Source organism: Cherax quadricarinatus, chromosome 88 (genome assembly GCF_038502225.1).
Source record: "Cherax quadricarinatus isolate ZL_2023a chromosome 88, ASM3850222v1, whole genome shotgun sequence".
In the NCBI taxonomy this organism is placed as follows: Eukaryota; Metazoa; Arthropoda; class Malacostraca; order Decapoda; family Parastacidae; genus Cherax; species Cherax quadricarinatus.
The window spans coordinates 6,540,297-6,564,664 of NC_091379.1; the positions used below are offsets into that span (position 1 = coordinate 6,540,297).

Below are 24,368 nucleotides of genomic sequence, written 5' to 3' on the forward strand. Positions count from 1 at the left end.
AAACAATACTTTTAGTTTTTAATAAACTTAAAACCTTTCACTATCCATTATTATATAAAATCACGGGAGTTGCTAAACTCATAGGAGTTGAACGATGTCTGGAGATCAGGTTTGGCCTGATTAAAGGGGGATTATTATTATAATCAAAAAGAAGTGCTAAACCACAAGGGCTATACAGCATTAAAGGGGGGAGAGGTAACTTCAGTTCCCTGGATCAAAACCCTTCAATATAAGTCAGTCCATCTTGTGTTTCTTTAGCTGGGTGGAGGTTCCTTCTATTTCTCATTTGGAAATATTCTTTCCTGCTATACTAAGGATAATACTTTAATAAAGGACTCTTGCTCCAAGTAATTGAAGCTATCGTTACCTTTGGTTCCCCAGGTGCTGTATAACCCCTACGATTTTAGAGCTTCAACATACTTTCAATTATTTGGTTACAGGTGTTCTACTGTGTGATATTAAGGAGTTATTAGAACACGCTGTATACAAGAACCTCATTATACAGTACGTATATCCATTCTCCAGGCACAAAACCCCGATGGGTTTAATGTTTTTGTATGAACATAATTCCCCCTACCTCTCAAGGAAGGAGGAACTATTTTGTTTATGATACTTGTGAAGGGCTCCTGGTTCAAGGAGCTGGACTTGTCCTCCCTTTAGTTGGATTGAACCTGATTTCCTCCCATTCCCCAAGCACTATATGGCTTGTGCTGATTTAGTCCTCTCCTGATTAAAATAAATAATTCCCCATGATTATAACAATTTATTAAGAATATATAATGTGAAAATATGTGAAAAGAACTAACCTCAGTTGGTCCTCCGAGATGAAGATCTGGGAATTTGTTGATGGCCTTGACAATGTCCTGATCAGTGATGACTAAAACATTGTCAATGAGATACACAATACCCAAGTTGTAAATGAATGCCTGCGATCCAACCACTTTTGCATTATTCACCAGTATACTGTTATCTGTTTAAAAGTTAATATTAAAATTAGATAAAATAAAAATACATGGCAAACAAATTTATGCAAATAAATGTTAATGCCTACTTACTCCACCGACGACGATGCCCTACCGCTCTTCCCTTCTTGTAGATGGCCCTGCCTTTGACTTATGATTACTTTTTGACTTTGTCAGCAACTGCTTTACTATACAAACTTTGACACAAAACTCCTAGCATTCCTTACAGCCCTTACCTCTGATCCCCTCTCCATCTAACTGTTTATAGCCCTGGTACTATTTTCTGCCCCACAGCGCTGCACAACCCTTGTTGGTTTAGCGCTTTCTCTGATTACAATAATAATAATAATGCCTACTTACAATATTTTTAAAAGACTTAAAGTTTAAATGTTTAAGAACTAGTAATATAACTAACCTGATGTGAGAAAGGGGTAGTTAAATGGTTGACTCAGATGCAGATATTAAAATTAACAGAAGAAAACTACCACACTGAACAGCGATATACAGTAATAATAACTTTATTAATTATCTGAAGTATACAGGAAATGTAGTCTACATATAATAAAATAGCTAGACACAAAAGAAAGCCACTAACATGCACTGTATTTTGGGTATATGCTTAACTTACATATTTGTAATACAGTAAGCCCCAGACTTATAGAATCCTAGATTTAACATTAAAAAATGTCCTCAGAAAACATTTGGTACCAGCGGACTACATCCATTGTATCTATTCCCTAGGTTATTGATAGATTTTTCATATTTATATGAAGAAATTTATCCAAAATCTTAACATGTCAATTTCAAGGGAAAATTTTTGATCTAAACAGCTATAGACTAATTTTTTGAGAATTTTTTAAAAAGTTTTCAATATTGCTTAAAATCATACATGTACTCTCTGATATAATGTAATGATTAAGAAAATGGTGTGAAAATTATTGAATAATTTTAGCAATAATATTTGCCTTTTTTCTTACTTAAAATAACCTAACTTGCAATGAAAACTTTGTATAAAAGATCTTTTAACGTTTGTAGGAAATAATTGACGAAACAAATAAATTTACAATGTTAAATGCCAATTTTGGAAGAAAAATTCTGTGCTACTAGCTTACAATTTTTTGTTTTATGTTTTTTCAAGTTAAATGATTATAAATTCAGATAATTATAGCATGCTGTACACCTTGACATATATAGCCTAATCCCACCTAGCATAACCTTCACTGAAAGCTTTATTCTATTTGTAACATCATGTTAATATGAAATTAATCAGCATTGACAATCTATGGGGAAAAGTGATAGGAGATAGTAGAAAAAGAAACGAGTGTGTTCAATGAGTCCAGTTGGTATCTGGATAGTTTTTTTTTTTTTTTTTTTTTTTGATAGGTAGTTGAATTAAATAATATTCATAGGGTGTTCTTAATATTTTTTAAGCATTTGACAGCTATGAGTATTTTAGAATCTTCTGGTAAGGCATTCCATATTTTTAGATCTTTTATATGCAGAGAGCCAATAGTACTAAGCAGCTTCAATATTTGTTTTCAAAAACAGAACACTGTAATGGGTTATGCAAGATATGATTTTTTTTATAACATTAATTTTTTTTTTTCTCTCTCTCTCAACAAGTCAGTAGTCTCCCACCGAGGCAGGGTGACCCAAAAAAGAAAGAAAATCCCCAAAAAGAAAATACTTTCATCATCATTCAACACATCACCACACTCGCACATTATCACTGCTTTTGCAGAGGTGCTCAGAATACAACAGCTTAGAAGCATATACGTATAAAGATACACAACATATCCCTCCAAACTGCCAATATCCCAAACCCCTCCTTCAAAGTGCAGGCATTGTACTTCCCATTTCCAGGACTCAAGTCCGACTATATGAAAATAACCGGTTTCCCTGAATCCCTTCACTAAATATTACCCTGCTCACACTCCAACAGATCGTCAGGTCCCAAGTACCATTCGTCTCCATTCACTCCTATCTAACACGCTCACGCACGCTTGCTGGAAGTCCAAGCCCCTCGCCCACAAAACCTCCTTTACCCCCTCTCTCCAACCCTTTCGAGGACGACCCCTACCCCGCCTTCCTTCCCCTATAGATTTATATGCTTTCCATGTCATTCTACTTTGATCCATTCTCTCTAAATGACCAAACCACCTCAACAACCCCTCTTCTGCCCTCTGACTAATACTTTTATTAACTCCACACCTTCTCCTAATTTCCACACTCCGAATTTTCTGCATAATATTTACACCACACATTGCCCTTAAACAGGACATCTCCACTGCCTCCAACCGTCTCCTCGCTGCTGCATTTACCACCCAAGCTTCACACCCATATAAGAGTGTTGGTACTACTATACTTTCATACATTCCCTTCTTTGCCTGCATAGATAACGTTTTTTGACTCCACATATACCTCAACGCACCACTCACCTTTTTTCCCTCATCAATTCTATGATTAACCTCATCCTTCATAAATCCATCCGCCGACATGTCAACTCCCAAGTATCTGAAAACATTCACTTCTTCCATACTCCTCCTCCCCAATTTGATATCCAATTTTTCTTTATCTAAATCATTTGACACCCTCATCACCTTACTCTTTTCTATGTTCACTTTCAACTTTCTACCTTTACACACATTCCCAAACTCATCCACTAACCTTTGCAATTTTTCTTTAGAATCTCCCATAAGCACAGTATCATCAGCAAAAAGTAACTGTGTCAATTCCCATTTTGAATTTGATTCCCCATAATTTAATCCCACCCCTCTCCCAAACACCCTAGCATTTACTTCCTTTACAACCCCATCTATAAATATATTAAACAACCATGGTGACATTACACATCCCTGTCTAAGACCTACTTTTACCGGGAAGTAGTCTCCCTCTCTTCTACACACCCTAACCTGAGCCTCACTATCCTCATAAAAACTCTTTACAGCATTTAATAACTTACCACCTATTCCATATACTTGCAACATCTGCCACATTGCTCCTCTATCCACTCTATCATATGCCTTTTCTAAATCCATAAATGCAATAAAAACTTCCCTATCTTTATCTAAATACTGTTCACATATATGCTTCAATGTAAACACCTGATCTACACATCCCCTACCCACTCTGAAACCTCCTTGCTCATCCGCAATCCTACATTCTGTCTTACCTCTAATTCTTTCAATTATAACCCTACCGTACACTTTTCCTGGTATACTCAGTAAGCTTATTCCTCTATAATTTTTACAGTCTCTTTTGTCCCCTTTCCCTTTATATAAAGGGACTATACATGCTCTCCGCCAATCCCTAGGTACCTTCCCCTCTTTCATACATTTATTAAACAAAAGTACCAACCACTCCAACACAATATCCCCCCTGCTTTTAACATTTCTGTCATGATCCCATCAGTTCCAGCTGCTTTACCCCCTTTCATTTTACGTAATGCCTCACGTACCTCCCCCACACTTACATTCTGCTCTTCTTCACTCCTAAAAGATGGTATACCTCCCTGACCAGTGCATGAAATTACTGCCTCTGTTTCTTCCTTAACATTTAAAAGTTCCTCAAAATATTCTCGCCATCTACCCAATACCTCCATCTCCCCATCTACTAACTCCCCTACTCTGTTTTTAACTGACAAATCCATATTTTCCCTAGGCTTTCTTAACTTGTTTAACTCACTCCAAAATTTTTTCTTATTTTCATTAAAATTTCTTGACAGTGCCTCTCCCACTCTATCATCTGCTCTCCTTTTGCACTCTCTTTACCTTTCTTTTACTCTCCATGTACTCTGCTCTTCTTATAACACTTCTGCTTTGTAAAAACCTCTCATAAGCTACCTTTTTCTCTTTTATCACACCCTTTACTTCATCATTCCACCAATCACTCCTCTTTCCTCCTGCCCCCACCCTCCTATAACCACAAACTTCTGCCCCACATTCTAATACTGCATTTTTAAAACTATTCCAACCCTCTTCAACCCCCCCACTACTCATCTTTGCACTAGCCCACCTTTCTGCCAATAGTCGCTTATATCTCGCCCGATTAGCACAGTTGTCAGACAGCAGTGAACCTTACTATGAAAGGCTCTGTCAGTCAGGTAACATTCCCATAGGACTTAATGATCATCTTATCACTTGCTGCGCCAGGAAAACTACTAGCGAACCCATGGGAAAACAGGACAGTAAGAACGAGAACGACTAGGAACCATGGCAAGGAAGAACTAGTACATAAGAGCTACAAAACTGTGAATAGGTGGTAATAACAAGGTGCTTATGTTAATGATGTCGAGGAAAAAATTGAAACTACATTCAACAGTAGTGGTTAATATTGTGTCAAAAGAAATTAGGATAAAAGCTATAACTGAGCCCTGGATATCTGGAGAGTTACTAAACAATACTGAATTTTGAGATCAGTTGCTTAGAAGGTTTAAAACAAATAGGCAAGATGTTGCAGCCCTCCATGAATTCCTTTGAGAAAGAAAAACAGCAGAGAGATAAAATGGGCAAAGGCAAGGCATCATAGCTCTTAAAATTGAAGGCAAAAACAATCCCCAAAAAAGTTCTGGCAACAGCTAAGTCCTTGGTTATAGCCATAAACCAGCAGACCATTCTCATAGTGCTAAACATGAGATATGCCATGAATCTACTACAGTGGCTGTTTCAACTCATTCTATACAATCTTTGCAACATTATTAGTCGGTAAATTGACATGTGCATCAACCAAATTTAACACTCAAATCATTTTACAGTAATAAAGGCATCACCCTCAAACAATTTTCAGCTTTTACATGTACCTGGTGTTGAATTAAGCTTAACTAATTAAAAGCACCAGACCTAATAATCAGTATTATGTGAGAGACTACAAGCTATCAGGATAGGCTCTGAACACTAATTTAAGTTTTATCTGACCACCAGGAAACAAATTTGGTAAGCTCAATAACAATCAGAATTCTTGCTAATAACACACAATTTCCCAAGGAACCATTCTAAGCCCCTTACTCTGTGCTATGTAAATGACATGCAGAGCAGTGTTAAGTGCAAACTCTCAATACATGCAGAGGACAGTGCTCTAGTATCAGATAAAGACCCAAAATAATATCAATGGATTCAGAATCTCACAGTAAATGATTAGTGATAAACTGTCACTACACAGGACAAACAGAAGCCATACTCTTTGACTCAAAAGGTAAATTAAAAGATATAAACAATTTAAATGTAGTATGCAACAAGGAATCCATACCAACAGTAACTTCAGTGAAATATCTAGGAATTTCCTGTGATCCATGTATGTCAGGGAAACTGATAGTAAACAATGTGGTAAGAAAATGCCAGGTTAAAGTTCCTATAGATAGGTGATGATAAATAAACTTATGTGAATGTACTGACTGAATTAAGAATACTTTGCATTAAACTGGTTATTTGGAAAGGATGATGGATGATCATGTTGAACGGGAAATATTTAAAAGTTCCAAGGCAAAAAATTCTTCAATAAAGTTCCTTGTTATGGGGAAAGGCATGGAATTGGAGCTTACTTCCCTTTTCTTGAGTAAAGCCTAAATATTTCCCTACCTCTCTCTTCTTTCAAGCTAAATAACAGTAAGGTTTACCCAAGCATGAAAATCTGCCGAGCCCTAGCTGTGAATAAGTTGTGACTGATGACTGGATATTACCTTGTCTTGTACTACCTAGAAAAATGACACACCAGTACTTCTAGTTGATTTTAAGTGTGTATTTCCTAAGCATTTATAAAGTGCATAAAAGATCCATGCTGAATTGCCTAAATACAAACATGCTAGGATTAATATTAGGTAGTTTGTAAGGCACAGAATTAGTCTCCCTGAAAATCCTTCACACAAGGGCCTCTCCTAAAAATATGCTAATGACATACAGTATTTACTTTTGGATACTGCACTTGTCGATCCCTTGAAGAGAGGTGCATTGATGCCAGTGAAGGGCTCTTTCCATAGACAATCTGATTTCTACCTGCTTCCCAAAGTGTTGTATGACCGCCATGTATTTAGTGCTCCCAAGAAATAAGTTGAGCAAAAAAAGTTGAACAAGGGGAAGATTTTTCTTTGTGTCACAGTGGTAATAGCAAGATTAACTTGCTAATGTTTTTGGATATATAATTCAGAACAGAGGAGTTTAATAATTAATTTTCAGCAGCATTAAGTGCAAATATATGACTGATTAGCTGCTCTAGGTGAAATACATAGATTATTTTCTATTAGAACTAATACAGATAGTACAATACCTGGTCCTTTAGAAATGGTAAGTGTATTGTTGGCAAGAGTCTTCAAGGTAAGTCCGTCTTTCAAATCTTTCTCGTAAAATCTGCCTCGTACTAGATGATTGAGTACCATGTTTTCTCTTAGGATCTCATCCAGCAGGAATGGATCTGGAGCATCAGCATACAGGGTCTCAGCTATGACGTTATCCATGGGTATAAATGCTGTGTACTTCAGAGGGTCCAGGTTTTCTGTGATGGAAATTGAAAAATTTTAGGAAAGATATCATGGATTGGTTTGCCTTGATTGACCTGCAAGAAATTCAAAGTAAAAAAAAAGGTCTTTTGTTTTTCTTTACAGGACTCTTATTTTTTACACATTTTTTCTGAATTATGCTGTAAGATCCATACTAGTTTGGTGCTTGATTTCTAATATAATAATTTGCTAAGTTGTGTTTTGACCTTAAACAGGGAACGGGGTGCCATAAATCGACTTAATTACCTCCTTTACCACAAATGCTGTATGACCCTTATGGGTTTAGTACTTCCCCGTGAATATAATAATAATAATAATGATAATGTACAACCCGTACATATTGAATCATTAGCTAGTGACAGAAGCGTGAAGGAAAGGAAGCCAGTATATATACGAGATGAAAGGGGAAGGGGGCAGGGCCGGGAATAGTAAAATAGATAGTAGTAGTATAATCATGGAAGTAATGGTAGAGATAGTAATACAAGTAGTGCAACTGTGGCAATGAGTAGTGGTAGTGACACAAGAGTCTGAGAGTGGAGTGTCAGTACAGCAATATTAGTAGTAGAGGTAGAATAAGAACAAGAGGTAAAAGAAAAAAGGAGCACTACAGGAGAGCTAATGACCCAGGCTAAAAACTCATAGGACAGAACCTACCTAGGCAGAAGAAAAGAAAGGAAAAAAATAGGAAAGGAGAAGAGGTTAAGTGAAGAGGACAAAAAGCAGGACAAGTCACAGGTGTTCTGAAGTTTGGAGTATCTGACTGCATGACCCATGTCAGTTTAGTACTATTGGATTATAATAATAATTGAAGTATTTGACAATGTAATGAGAAAGGAAGGCATCTACAGAGACAAAGCCAGGACTAAGATTCATATTAGGAAAGCTGTGTATAAAGGATGCTTCAACAACACTGTGAAGGCTAGACAGTTTTGACAGAGGACTAGTTAATACAATCATGTGATCTCAAACAACTAGTTAATAGTCCAAGATGGCTCAAAATGTTGTCATAATTTCATTATCCCATGGGCAGGTTATTTATGTATTGTTCCAATCAAGGTACTGTGACTTTATTCTTAATAATAATAGTGAATGACATAAAATGAAGTAAACTAGGGCAAATCTCACCCACCATCATGACCAGGGAGGAGATAGGCCAAGTTGGTGAGGTTGAGGTACTCAGCAAAGAAGGATGTTTGTGGCTCCTTTTGGAGGTAACTCAGAAGGTGAGAGAGGAACTGTGAAGTTGGCCAGGGGTCACCCAGTAGAGGTGCAGTCTCCAGGTCACCATGCTGAGCCTGCAGTTCCAGTACCTGTGTCCATCAGAACAAAGATGAGTCAGAGGTCATTAGGATATATGTATACTGTACTCCAGAGTAGAAACTGATGAAATTAGTTGAAAATTAGACACGTGGGTATCTTTATTGTAGATGTTTCACCATCCAGTGGCTTTATCAATACAAATTCAAGGACATAACTGGAAGACAGCAGAACTATATACTGGGAGCGCTTGAGGTTCCTAAACCTGTATTCCCTGGAACGCAGGCGGGAGAGATACATGATTATATACACCTGGAAAATCCTAGAGGGACTAGTACCTTACTTGCACACGAAAATCACTCACTACGAAAGCAAAAGACTTGGCAGACGATGCAACATCCCCCCAATGAAAAGCAGGGGTGTCACTAGCACGTTAAGAGACCATGCAATAATTGTCAGGGGCCCAAGACTGTTCAACTGCCTCCCAGCATACATAAGGGGGATTACCAACAGACCCCTGGCAGTCTTCAAGCTGGCACTGGACAAGCACCTAAAGTCGGTTCCTGACCAGCCGGGCTGTGGCTTGTACGTTGGTTTGCGTGCAGCCAGCAGTAACAGCCTGGTTGATCAGGTTCTGATCCACCAGGAGGCCTGGTCACAGACCGGGCCGCGGGGGCGTTGACCCCTGGAACTCTCCAGGTAAACTCCAGGTAATCAATCAGTCAGCCTTGGAGTTTGTGTGAAGAGGCAGTTTAGCACTTTTTGTGAATATAATCATAGTAATCCGGCTGAATACCTCCAAGAATGTTTTTGGTTGTAACAAGTGCTCAGGCTCCTATCCTTGGATATCTTAAGATTTTTTTTTTTTTTGCATCTTAAAATGGCCAGGTTCAAGGCTGAATGACCATATGTATTTACTACTTTTTTCTGTAAAATAATAATACTACCTAAAGTAATCATACTATGTCTTCCAAGGAAGGGGTACCTTGATCCATGGAACTAATGCCGACCTCCCTATTCTTGGATCAGATCAGATTACCTTCCATTTCCATTTTCACACGATGTACTAATTCCTCAAATGTTGCACCAAAACTTAACAACCTAATCATACCCTGCTAAAATTTAAATATAAAATAACCAATTTTACCTTAGTTTAATATCTTTATTATGCATCCCATACCATCCTGAGGGTGGTAGTCAAAAGATTTCAGAGGTACATAATGGGTCCAGGGACTGGGCCGCATTATGTACCTCTGACAGCTGAACCTTATTTATCTAAGAATTTGCATAAGCAATTTTATTGCATTCTTTGGGAGCAGAGACTCCTTAGAGAGAACTTCAAACTAAAATCGTGTAAATTACCTAAGATAGCCCCCAAAAGTCTAACTTATTTTCATATGGAGCCGACCAACTGCGACCCTCGTGTAATGTGCCCAGCGGCCACAATAAGACAAAGACAAGCGTCCCAGAAAAAAATGAGGAAATTCTGTAACAGGTGCTCGTGCACGAGCGAAACGTCTGCACACTACCAAGATGCCGGCACTTAAGTCCAATATATCAAGTCTCGTGTTGTTTGGAGTTATGAGGACTACTTGATGATGATATTAAGTTCCCTCCAAGAACAAGAAAGGGGAGCATTAGGTCAGGTGGATCACTGCCTAAACCCTGACAAAACCAGACACACTCCACATAGACCTCCAACTGAGTCAACAACACCAGGCTTTTTCTTAGCCTTGATTCGCTGTATGACCCTTGTAGGTTTAGCGCTTACTTATAATTATAATAATAACAACAATCTCAACCTAGAAGGAACTGATGTAAGGCGCCCAACCCACTGACGGCGGGCATCGTGATAAATATTGCAGTGGTTAAAAACGGGAAAATTCGCCGCTGAATTCCAGGCCAAATCACCTGCAGAACCAGACTCCTCACTCCCTGCTGGTAAAGGGCCCTTGATCTAGAGAACTGGATCTGTGCTCCAGTTCCCTGAATTAAGCCTGAATAACTTCCATTCCCCCACAGGCGCTCTATAATCCTACGAGTTTAGCGCTTCCCCATGATTATAATAATTCTCACTCCCTGAGTCAACACGTCTCAATTCCAACTCCGGCGCTGCGGCAGCAGCAGTAATGAAGTAGCGGTTGTACTCCCTTTCCTTCTTCGGAGTGTTAGTAATACTGGTTAACCCAAGAAAATCAAGTAATGTGATTTATTTTCATTGTGGCCCTTAGGTCCTCTTCCCCAGGTTGCCACCCATGACAGTCGAGTAAATAGCCCTAGGCTAACCAACTTCCTCGGATCCACTGACAAGAAACAATTATGAAAAAACACAAAATTGGCTTAATTCCCTCCAAAACTAGCAAAAATAAATGCACCAACATTTACCATACTTATAAAGATATCGAAACAACTATATTTTGCCAACAGATTCAAAGAAATAGAGTATTATCAAAAAGGCCTGGAAAACTCTCACAGATACTGGGCTCACGTAGCATTATAGACCAAAAAAAAAAAAAAAAGAAAAAGATTAATACTTATCAGACCCGTAGCTCGATCGCTAGCACACTCAGCTAGCCTCCCTCACAACTTCCTATAGAAGCCTCCCAACCAGGTCAACCCCAGTGCAACCAAACACTCTAAATCAAAACACCCATGCCACATCCAATGCCCCCACCCACTACATTACAAACTCCACCCCCACAGCAACAACCCATAGTTCCTTACCAGGTCTCCCACTTCCCCAACCCCAATATACTTCCCAGACCACAGTCTTAGAAAACAAGTTGAAGGTGTGGTATACAAATGCAGATGGAATAACAAACAAGTATGAGGAGTGGCACGAAAGAATCAAAGAGACATCCCCAGACATAATAGCACTCACAGAAACAAAACTCACCAGAATAATAACAGATTCAATCTTTCCATCCGGATATCAAATCCTCAGGAAAGACAGAGGGAGGAGGAGTTGCACTGCTCATTAAAAACCAGTGGGGTTTTGAGAAAATGGAAGGAATGGATGGCATGGGCAAAGGGACTACTTAGTAGGAACAATCCAGTCTGAGGGACATAAGGTGATAATTGCAGTAATGTACAACCCACCACAGAACTGCAGGAGGCCAAGAGAAGAATACGATGAGAGCAACAGAGCAATGATCGACACACTAGCCGAGGTGGCCAGGAGAGCACACATGGGGGGAGCAAAGTTACTAGTTATGGGTGATTTCAATCACAAGGAGATTGACTGGGAAAACCTGGAGCCCCATGGGGGTCCCGAAACATGGAGAGCCAAGATGATGGATGTGGTACTGGAGAACCTCATGCATCAACATGTTAGAGACACTACCAGAGAGAGAGGAGAGGATGAACCAGCAAGGTTGGACCTTGTATTCACCATGAGTAGTTCGGACATCGAGGGTATCATGTATGAAAGGCCCCTGGGAGCTAGTGATCATGTGGTTCTGTGCTTCGACTACATAGTTGAGCTCCAAGTGGAGAGAGTAGCAGGAATAGGCTGGGAAAAACCAAACTACAAAAGGGGGAACTACTCAGGCATGAGGAACTTCCTTCAAGACATTCAGTGGGAGAGGGAACTGACAGGAAAACCAGTACAAGAAATGATGGACTATGTAGCAACAAAATGCAAGGAGGCAGAGGAGAGGTTTGTTCCCAAGGGAAACAGAAATAATGGGAAGAACAGAACGAGTCCTTGGTTCACCCAAAGGTGTAGGGAGGCAAAAACTAGGTGTACTAGAGAATGGAAAAGGTACAGAAGACAGAGAACTCAGGAAAATAAAGAAATCAGCCGAAGAGCCAGAAACGAATATGCACAGATAAGAAGGGAGGCTCAGAGACAATATGAAAATGACATAGCATCAAAAGTAAAGACTGACCCGAAGCTGTTGTACAGCCACATCAGGAGGAAAACAACAGTCAAGGACCAGGTAATCAGACTGAGGAAGGGTGATGGGGAATTCACAAGAAACGACCGAGAGGTATGTCAGGAGCTCAACACAAGATTTAAAGAGGTATTTACAGTGGAAACCAGTAGGACTCCAAGAAATCAGAACAGGGGGGCACACCAGCAAGTGCTGGATGAGGTACATATAACCAAGGAGGAGGTGAAGAAGCTGCTATGCGAACTTGACACCTCAAAGGCGGTGGGACCAGACAACATCTCTCCATGGGTCCTTAAAGAGGGAGCAGAGATATTGTGTGAGCCATTAAAAAAGATCTTCAACACATCATTTGAAACTGGGCAACTCCCTGAGGTATGGAAAATGGCAAATGTAGTCCCAATTTTTAAAAAGGGAGACAGACATGAGGCACTAAACTACAGACCTGTATCACTAACGTGTATAGTATGCAAGGTCATGGAGAAGATCATCAGGAGGAGAGTGGTGGGGCACCTGGAAAGAAACAAGTGTATAATTGACAACCAGCACGGTTTCAGGGAAGGAAAATCCTGTGTCACAAACCTACTAGAGTTTTATGACAAGGTGACAGAAGACAAGAGAGAGAGGGGTGGATCGACTGCGTATTTTTGGACTGCAAGAAGGCCTTCGACACAGTTCCTCACAAGAGGTTACTGCAAAAGCTAGAGGACCAGGCACACATAACAGGAAAGGCACTGCAATGGATCAGAGAATATCTGACAGGGAGGCAACAACGAGTCATGGTACGCGACGAGGTGTCAGAGTGGGCGCCTGTGACAAGCGGGGTTCCACAGGGGTCAGTCCTAGGACCTGTGCTGTTCTTGGTATACGTGAAGGACATAACGGAAGGGATAGATTCAGAAGTGTCCTTGTTTGCAGATGATGTGAAGTTAATGAGAAGAATCAAATCGGACGAGGATCAGGCAGGACTACAAAGAGACCTGGACAAGCTACAAGCCTGGTCCAGCAACTGGCTCCTTGAATTTAACCCTGCCAAATGCAAAGTCATGAAGATTGGGGAAGGGCAAAGAAGACCGCAGACACAATATAGTTTAGATGGCCAAAGACTGCAAACCTCACTCAAGGAAAAAGATCTGGGGGCGAGTATAACACCGAGCATATCTCCTGAGGCGCACATCAATCCGATAACTGCTGCAGCATACGGGCGCCTGGCAAACCTACGGATAGCGTTCCGATACCTCAGTAAGGATTCGTTTAAGACTCTGTATACCATCTACGTCAGGCCCATACTGGAGTATGCAGCACCAGTTTGGAATCCACACCTAGTCAAGCACGTCAAGAAATTAGAGAAAGTGCAAAGGTTTGCAACAAGACTAGTCCCAGAGCTACGGGGATTGTCCTATGAAGAAAGGTTGAGGGAAATCGGCCTGACGACACTGAAGGCCAGGAGGGTCAGGGGAGACATGATAACGACATATAAAATACTGCGCGGAATAGACGAGGTGGACAAAGACGGGATGTTCCAGAGATGAGACACAGACACAAGAGGTCACAATTGGAAGTTGAAGACTCAGATGAATCAAAGGGATGTTAGGAAGTATTTCTTCAGTCATAGAGTAGTCAGGCCATGGAATAGCCTAGAAAGTGATGTGGTGGAGGCAGGAACCATACATAGTTTTAAGGCGAGGTATGATAGAGCTCATGGGGCAGGGAGAGAGAGGACCTAGTAGCAATCAGCGAAGAGGCGGGGCCAAGAGCTGTGACTCGACCCCTGCAACCACAAATAGGTGCAAATAGGTGAGTACTCAGCTCACACACTGAGGTCCGGAGATCGAATCTCCGGTACGGCTGGAAAACAATAGGGACGTATTTCCATAAGAAACCTTTTGTTCCTGTTCACCCATCAGTATAAAATGGGTACCTGGGTGTTAGTGGACTGGTGTGGGTCGCATCCTGGGACAAAACTGACTTAATTTGCCCGAAATGTTCAGTATAACAAGCGGCTTTCTATATAGTAGTATGTCATTGATGTTAACTAGGCCTGTATACTTTGTACATGTACTTGTAGAAATAGATATTTATTATTATTAACTAACGATCCTCTCATCCAAATTGATGATACAATAAATAAAGTTAATATCTTCTCAGTCATAGTGACTAACATTGCCAGCAAATTTCCAAACTCCACTGCTCATCAGGTTAATGATTACCTCAGAGATAGTTATCATGGCTCCCTCTACTCGTCAACGCCCAGGTAGTTATTTACTGTTAAGTAACAGAGACAGAGACAGTAAGTGTTAGACTCGTCCACACGCCCCGCCTCGTATAGGGTTCGACCTTGAGTCCCCTCGGACGAGTCGAGAACTCTAGCTTATTCATCCAGTACGTAAGATCCGGTCGCATGCCTTTAAAGCTTTAAGCTGAGTAACTGACTACCACCTATCAAGACTGAGACTAATCGAGACTAGGTTCGCCAGGAAACAGGACAAGTGTTTCCTGACGGGGGTCTTAGTCATATGATGACCTGCCGTTGGAGCTTATGGTCATCTAACCGAGGCCTTCCATTGGCTTACCCCTCCACCCCTTTAAAAATTATTGCCATAGTTATACTGTCTCCAGCGTTATATCTGCCTATATTTGACTGAAATCTGGAGCGCAGGCGAAACGTTTCTACAATAGAGATATCCATGTGTTGCACATGCATCTTATTCATCAATTAGCTATTGCGCTATGAGATACATGTACTAAGATATTAATGGCAAACTATAAGAAATACCAAGAAAAAATGAAAATTCCAAGGGAAGACTAGAAAATGTCAAGGGCAAGCTATAGAAAATGTCAAGGACAAGCTATAGAAATGTCAAGAGGGGGCATGCTATAGGAAATACCACAATGAGTCGGGACAGTGACGAAGTTCAACTTCATTGTCACTCACCAGGAAGTCAGAAACCTTACTGGTTGTGTACCTTTTATTACAAGTGAGGAAGGTTGAGGTTGTCAAGTAAAATATTAAATCTAAATGTCATACTCTCTACAATAGGTTAGATAAGACAGGTTGCAGAAAAAGCTTTTGATGGGACAACGCTTTGCTCTTTGTAGAGCTGTACACAGAGCGAAACGAGTCCCAAATAAAAGCTTGCTCTACAACTAGTGCCTTACCAAGGTAGTGTTGGAGCAACCTAGAACTACCCTCTGCTTCCTGATATGGACCACCATGGAAGTAACTTGCTCGACTTTATTAGGTTATCCTAGCTAATTTACACGCATGATTCTATGCGAAAAGTGTTATAATCTAAACTTGTGTAATGTGTCTAATAAGCTTACTTAGCTATTTATTCACTCCTGGCACACCATACCACGCCCAGTACTGAGTTCAATGATATTTATCCGAGCAGGATAAGTCTACAGCGGTTGTACCCTTCATGCTAATGAATGCTTATCCTCCTCATTCTAGGGTCAAACATAATTGAATCCCATTCTTCAGGTGTTGTATGATCTCTAAGGGTTAAACACTTCCCAATCTACCTAGAGTAGATTTTTGGGGGGTCAAGGCTCCTGCGGTCCGGTCCCAGACGAGGCTTCCCGGGGGATACCCTGATCAACAAAGCTATTCGTTGTGCAAAGAAAGGTATAAAATACCGACAATATGAAAGTTAAGACACATGTGCAACATCTGGATATCTTTATTGTAGTAGACGTTTCGCCATCCAGTGGCTTTATCAATACAGATTCTAGGACATAATAGGAAGACAGTAGAACTATATACAAAAGATGAGGTAATCAGTCCCTCGGCCTTGGAGTTAGTGTTCACAGCATCGTGGTGGAGGAGAGTCTGGAGCAAAGGCAAGAAGACTGGCGCTTTTTATAGGCGTCAGTGAATGGGACGGGCAGCAGACGAGGTCAGTCACTGGTAGGCGGGATTCCCCAGTGGAAGTAGGTCCTTCCCAAAGAGATGGGTTAGATGCAGCAGCCGTGAAGAAGGTCTTGTAGATGTCCTCTGAACCAAGATTCCATGATGTTGCAGTGTCTGACAAGTTGTGCAAAGAAAGGTATAAAATACCGACAATATGAAAGTTAAGACACATGTGCAACATCTGGATATCTTTATTGTAGTAGACGTTTCGCCATCCAGTGGCTTTATCAATACAGATTCTAGGACATAATAGGAAGACAGTAGAACTATATACAAAAGATGAGGTAATCAGTCCCTCGGCCTTGGAGTTAGTGTTCACAGCATCGTGGTGGAGGAGAGTCTGGAGCAAAGGCAAGAAGACTGGCGCTTTTTATAGGCGTCAGTGAATGGGACGGGCAGCAGACGAGGTCAGTCACTGGTAGGCGGGATTCCCCAGTGGAAGTAGGTCCTTCCCAAAGAGATGGGTTAGATGCAGCAGCCGTGAAGAAGGTCTTGTAGATGTCCTCTGAACCAAGATTCCATGATGTTGCAGTGTCTGACAAGTTGTGCAAAGAAAGGTATAAAATACCGACAATATGAAAGTTAAGACACATTACTGTCTTCCTATTATGTCCTAGAATCTGTATTGATAAAGCCACTGGATGGCGAAACGTCTACTACAATAAAGATATCCAGATGTTGCACATGTGTCTTAACTTTCATATTGTCGGTATTTTATACCTTTCTTTGCACAACTTGTCAGACACTGCAACATCATGGAATCTTGGTTCAGAGGACATCTACAAGACCTTCTTCACGGCTGCTGCATCTAACCCATCTCTTTGGGAAGGACCTACTTCCACTGGGGAATCCCGCCTACCAGTGACTGACCTCGTCTGCTGCCCGTCCCATTCACTGACGCCTATAAAAAGCGCCAGTCTTCTTGCCTTTGCTCCAGACTCTCCTCCACCACGATGCTGTGAACACTAACTCCAAGGCCGAGGGACTGATTACCTCATCTTTTGTATATAGTTCTACTGTCTTCCTATTATGTCCTAGAATCTGTATTGATAAAGCCACTGGATGGCGAAACGTCTACTACAATAAAGATATCCAGATGTTGCACATGTGTCTTAACTTTCATATTGTCGGTATTTTATACCTTTCTTTGCACAACTTGTCAGACACTGCAACATCATGGAATCTTGGTTCAGAGGACATCTACAAGACCTTCTTCACGGCTGCTGCATCTAACCCATCTCTTTGGGAAGGACCTACTTCCACTGGGGAATCCCGCCTACCAGTGACTGACCTCGTCTGCTGCCCGTCCCATTCACTGACGCCTATAAAAAGCGCCAGTCTTCTTGCCTTTGCTCCAGACTCTCCTCCACCACGATGCTGTGAACACTAACTCCAAGGCCGAGGGACTGATTACCTCATCTTTTGTATATAGTTCTACTGTCTTCCTATTATGTCCTAGAATCTGTATTGATAAAGCCACTGGATGGCGAAACGTCTACTACAATAAAGATATCCAGATGTTGCACATGTGTCTTAACTTTCATATTGTCGGTATTTTATACCTTTCTTTGCACAACTTGTCAGACACTGCAACATCATGGAATCTTGGTTCAGAGGACATCTACAAGACCTTCTTCACGGCTGCTGCATCTAACCCATCTCTTTGGGAAGGACCTACTTCCACTGGGGAATCCCGCCTACCAGTGACTGACCTCGTCTGCTGCCCGTCCCATTCACTGACGCCTATAAAAAGCGCCAGTCTTCTTGCCTTTGCTCCAGACTCTCCTCCACCACGATGCTGTGAACACTAACTCCAAGGCCGAGGGACTGATTACCTCATCTTTTGTATATAGTTCTACTGTCTTCCTATTATGTCCTAGAATCTGTATTGATAAAGCCACTGGATGGCGAAACGTCTACTACAATAAAGATATCCAGATGTTGCACATGTGTCTTAACTTTCAAAGCTATTCGTGCTAGCCTCACACAGTCCAACGTTTGCGTCACAGTCTAGCTCATCGGGAATTTGACTTAAAAGGAATCTGTCCAGTAGCCTCTTGAAGATACTTAAGTGTCAGCGTGCCTCGTTGTGCTCCGGGTTTTTCGTGTTTTCACGGTCGCTCTTACGTGCTAGAACTTTAATTTGTGTCATCAATCCTATACGATACATCCCTCTAGCGCCTGGAACAAATCTTGGGCGGAAAACATTATATACTGAGTCAAAAAAGGAGAATTAGTGTGCACTAGCAGAGTTTACTGCCAGAGGGGAATCATAGGCCTGTCCCGTGTGGAAAAAAAATAATAATTGAACTTTTCATGTCAGAGGAAAGAAAGTCTCCCTGATAACATTGAGTATACATAGTGTATAGTGTATACTACAGTGGCTCCCTAGTATATTGATGATAAAGGCTAAAGTGTCATTTGAAAACAGGTGAATTTGTAAATGAAGTGATAAGCCTATAGAGGCAGGTGCCAGAAGTCGCCAGAACTCAACTATAGTGATAATATAGCATTTATTGTGGTGGAGACGGAAAAAAGAAAAAAAAAAAAAAAAAAAATAAAAAAAAAAAGAGAAAAGCCAGATACAGCGATTGATAAACAAGGAGGTGACCGTTCGTCATTGTAGGAGCTGCCAGATATCACCGGCTCTTCAACACGCAAGTTATACTTTTGTATCAGTCAAATCACATATTACTCGGGTAGATAATTTCCAGTAGATCCTTCATGTGTTAGCTCAAATCACCGACCAGTATGTTTTAAAATAAGTGACCCACTGATCAGAGCAGATCGTCTGGCCCGAACCCTTGCCTGGTCCGAACCCTTGACTGGTCCGAACCCGGGACTGGTTTCAAACAGTTTCGTTGGACAATAAAGCAGACTGTAAACGGATGGGGTTGTAGGCGCCCTATAAACACAAACATTAAAAATCAGGAACGTGACGGTAAGCTGTCCAATATACAAAAAGAGTTAGAAACAGAAATACAAATAGCTAGAGCTTCATTTAAGGTTATTAATAGAATTTTCAAGAGGTTGCTAGTAGAATTGCAGTAAATCAACCATTCAAATCATTATGAAGCCCTGTGTAGTCTGTGGTCAGTCAAACAAACGGGCTTCCACATGGATAAATTGTCATTTTTGTGGAAATTGGTGTCACGCCCCTTGTGCAGATATCCCAGAACTAGCTACAAGCAGTATTAAAACAGAGAAGTGTTTTTGGGTATGCTCAAATGAGGAAAAACTGTGGACTAAAATCACAAGGGTATTAAAAGAGGACAACATCAAAGCTGCTTTCATAGAAAACCTGGAAGCTTTCTACAACAGATGGGAACATAAAATGTCTGGGCTGAATGGTACTGCCCTTGATACTGGCCATGTAGTCATAAACTGTAAGGCTGGAGGTGATGTCCTGGTAGTCAGTAAATGTGGGGCTGATAGTGCTGTCCTGGGAGACAGTAATGGTGAAGCTGGAGGTGCTGTCCTGGGAGACAGTAATGGTGAAGCTGGAGGTGCTGTCCTGGGAGACAGTAATGGTGAAGCTGGAGGTGCTGTCCTGGGAGACAGTAATGGTGAAGCTGGAGGTGCTGTCCTGGGAGACAGAAATGGTGAAGCTGGAGATACTGTCCTGGGAGACAGAAATGGTGAAGCTGGAGGTGCTGTCCTGGGAGACAGAAATGGTGAAGCTGGAGATACTGTCCTGGGAGACAGTAATGGTGAAGCTGGAGGTGCTGTCCTGGGAGACAGAAATGGTGAAGCTGGAGATACTGTCCTGGGAGACAGAAATGGTGAAGCTGGAGATATTGTCCAGGGAGTCGGGAATTATACGCAGGAAGGAATACATATAAATGACCTCATAGGGGACAGGAGCCATAGTAGGGAAACAAGTGTAGTCAAAGATAAGATAAAACCAATATTGCAAACTAGAAATACCGCAGGAAATAGCAAACAAGAGGACTCCAATAGCAATAGTGAGGATAAATTACCAAAAACAACTGGTGGGAGCTCCATTGTTGGTGCTAGGGAGGATAGAAGTAAGACAGGGAAACATGCACCAACAGGGAATACAGTCACAGAAACCCAAGGCAAGCGGAAACCAAGACTGTGCACATACTATGCACTTGGTATCTGCTGGCATGGGAAATCTGGAAAAACAGATGGGACATGCAACTATGACCACCCTAGAAAATGCCATGCCCATATGAAAACAGGAAAATGCAAACTCCCTTCCTGTAAGCTTTTTCACCCTGAAATGTGTACCTCTTCAGTACAGGAAAGACTGTGCTATAACTTAAATTGCCAGGCATACCATCTAAAGGGGACAAAAAGATACAAAACATCCAGGCCAGGGGAAAACCTGGGTAGCCACAGCCACTCAAGAGGGAGAGGTTTTTTAGTGCCAGGAAGGAAAAAAAACTGGCAGGAAATGGCAGAAATCGTACACCAAATCCAGTCATTCCTGGAGTGGAACCACAGTCGATGGCCTCCACTCCAAACCAACAGATACAGATACTAATGCCGGAAAAAAAATCCCCCCCCAGTACCAACAATACCACCAGTCCGATAACATTCTTCTTTGCAAATATACAGGGTCTAAAGCCAGCTACAAACAACAAAATACCTTTCATCCGTGGACTGCTTGCAGAGGCAAAGGCAATGTTCGCGGCTTTCACTGAGACCCACATAAAGGATCACTTGGACAACGAAGTATGGATCCCAGGTTACAACCTATACAGATGTGACAGAGTGAACAGGCAAAAGGGGGGGGTTGGCCTGTACATTGCAGAGTCACTTGTTTGCACAGAACTGCTTAATGCCTCAAATGACGTAGTGGAAGTTTTAGCAGTAAAGGTCGAGAACCAAAACCTAGTCATTGTGGTAGTCTACAAGCCTCCGGATGCAACATCCCAGCAATTCCAGGAACAGCTGTTAAAAATTGACCACTGTCTGGAAAATCTTCCAGCTCCTGCACCCAACATCTTGCTCCTGGGGGATTTCAACTTAAGGCACCTAAAATGGAGGAATATAGCAAATAATATTGTTGCAGAAATAACACCAGGAGGCAGCTCTGATGAAAACTCACACTCACACGAGCTTTTAAATCTCTGCACAAAATTCAATTTAAACCAGCAAATAATAGAGCCTACAAGACTGGAGAATACACTAGACCTCATCTTCACTAACAATGATGATCTGATAAGAAATGTCACCATATCAAAAACAATATACTCAGATCACAACATAATTGAGGTTCAGACATGTATGCATGGAGCCCCAGACCGACAAAATGAGACTAGTCATGAGGGAGCATTCACCAAATTCAACTTCAATAACAAAAACATAAAGTGGGACCAAGTAAACCAAGTCCTAACCGATATAAGCTGGGAAGATATACTAAGCAACACAGACCCAAACTTATGCCTAGAACAGATTAACTCGGTGGCACTCGATGTATGCACAAGGCTTATTCCTCTAAGAAAAAGGAGGAGTAGATGTAAAATAGAAAGAGACAGGCGCTCCCTTTACAGGCGACGGAAAAGAATAACAGAGCGGCTAAAAGAGGTCAATATATCTGAAATGCGCAGGGAGACACTGGTCAGAGAAATAGCAAGCATCGAACTTAAGCTAAAAGAATCCTTTAGGAGTCAGGAATCGCGGGAAGAACTAAAAGCCATAAATGAAATCGAAAGAAACCCAAAGTATTTCTTCTCCTATGCCAAATCAAAATCGAGAACAACGTCCAGTATTGGGCCCCTACTTAAACAAGATGGGTCCTACACAGATGACAGCAAGGAAATGAGTGAGCTACTCAAGTCCCAATATGACTCAGTTTTTAGCAAGCCGCTAACCAGACTGAGAGTCGAAGACCAAAATGAATTTTTTATGAGAGAGCCACAAAATTTGACTAACACAAGCCTATCCGATGTTATCCTGACGCCAAATGACTTCGAACAGGCGATAAATGACATGCCCATGCACTCTGCCCCAGGGCCAGACTCATGGAACTCTGTGTTCATCAAGAACTGCAAGAAGCCCCTATCACGAGCCTTTTCCATCCTATGGAGAGGGAGCATGGACACGGGGGTCGTCCCTCAGTTACTAAAAACAACAGACATAGCCCCACTCCACAAAGGGGGCAGTAAAGCAACAGCAAAGAACTACAGACCAATAGCACTAACATCCCATATCATAAAAATCTTTGAAAGGGTCCTAAGAAGCAAGATCACCACCCATCTAGAAACCCATCAGTTACACAACCCAGGGCAACATGGGTTTAGAACAGGTCGCTCCTGTCTGTCTCAACTACTGGATCACTACGACAAGGTCCTAAATGCACTAGAAGACAAAAAGAATGCAGATGTAATATATACAGACTTTGCAAAAGCCTTCGACAAGTGTGACCATGGCGTAATAGCGCACAAAATGCGCGCTAAAGGAATAACAGGAAAAGTCGGTCGATGGATCTATAATTTCCTCACTAACAGAACACAGAGAGTAGTCGTCAACAGAGTAAAGTCCGAGGCAGCTACGGTGAAAAGCTCTGTCCCACAAGGCACAGTACTAGCTCCCATCTTGTTCCTCATCCTCATATCCGACATAGACAAGGATGTCAGCCACAGCACCGTGTCTTCCTTTGCAGATGACACCCGAATCTGCATGACAGTGTCTTCCATTGCAGACACTGCAAGGCTCCAGGCGGACATCAACCAAATCTTTCAGTGGGCTGCAGAAAACAATATGAAGTTCAACGATGAGAAATTTCAATTACTCAGATATGGTAAACATGAGGAAATTAAATCTTCATCAGAGTACAAAACAAATTCTGGCCACAAAATAGAGCGAAACACCAACGTCAAAGACCTAGGAGTGATTATGTCGGAGGATCTCACCTTCAAGGACCATAACATTGTATCAATCGCATCTGCTAGAAAAATGACAGGATGGATAATGAGAACCTTCAAAACTAGGGAGGCCAAGCCCATGATGACACTCTTCAGGTCACTTGTTCTATCTAGGCTGGAATATTGCTGCACTCTAACAGCACCTTTCAAGGCAGGTGAAATTGCCGACCTAGAAAATGTACAGAGAACTTTCACGGCGCGCATAACGGAGATAAAACACCTCAATTACTGGGAGCGCTTGAGGTTTCTAAACCTGTATTCCCTGGAACGCAGGAGGGAGAGATACATGATTATATACACCTGGAAAATCCTAGAGGGACTAGTACCAAACTTGCACACGAAAATCACTCACTACGAAAGCAAAAGACTTGGCAGACGATGCACCATCCCCCCAATGAAAAGCAGGGGTGTCACTAGCACGTTAAGAGACCATACAATAAGTGTCAGGGGCCCGAGACTGTTCAACTGCCTCCCAGCACACATAAGGGGGATTACCAACAGACCCCTGGCAGTCTTCAAGCTGGCACTGGACAAGCACCTAAAGACAGTTCCTGATCAGCCGGGCTGTGGCTCGTACGTTGGTTTGCGTGCAGCCAGCAGCAACAGCCTGGTTGATCAGGCGCTGATCCACCAGGAGGCCTGGTCACAGACCGGGCCGCGGGGGCGTTGACCCCCGAAACTCTCTCCAGGTAAACTCCAGGTTGTGGGTAGACTTAGGACTGATTCCTCATTCTATATACAGTGTAAGTTAATATTAATTTTAGGGATTAAAAGTATCCATGATTGGCGTAAAGGTGACATAGTCGATAGACTTCAAATCCAATAAAGCCACCAATCAAGTGAACATAAAAAAAAAAAAAACTGCGACTGACCTGGTCATAGTCGACAAAGAGGAGGTCGTTGGTGGAGTAGGACCGACCTCGGGAGAGCCTAGTTTCACTTTCCAGCACCACCTCTACA

The 24,368-nt window shown here is 41.7% G+C and overlaps 1 protein-coding gene across 2 annotated transcripts in view; it reads right to left on the reverse strand.

Annotated features, from left to right (window-relative positions):
- LOC128698510 (uncharacterized) overlaps positions 1 to 24,368 on the reverse strand; it is a 138,159-nt gene that overhangs the window by 3,518 nt on the left and 110,273 nt on the right. For both annotated transcript variants that reach the window (XM_070103924.1, XM_070103923.1), the window contains exons 5-8: positions 24,281 to 24,368; positions 8,579 to 8,759; positions 7,221 to 7,445; positions 807 to 970 (exon numbers count right to left, since the gene is read on the reverse strand). The exon at positions 24,281 to 24,368 is cut by the window's right edge and continues 19 nt beyond it. In XM_070103924.1, coding sequence (XP_069960025.1) covers positions 807 to 970; positions 7,221 to 7,445; positions 8,579 to 8,759; positions 24,281 to 24,368 — 658 coding nt within the window. The remainder of the gene's footprint in view (positions 1 to 806; positions 971 to 7,220; positions 7,446 to 8,578; positions 8,760 to 24,280) is intronic.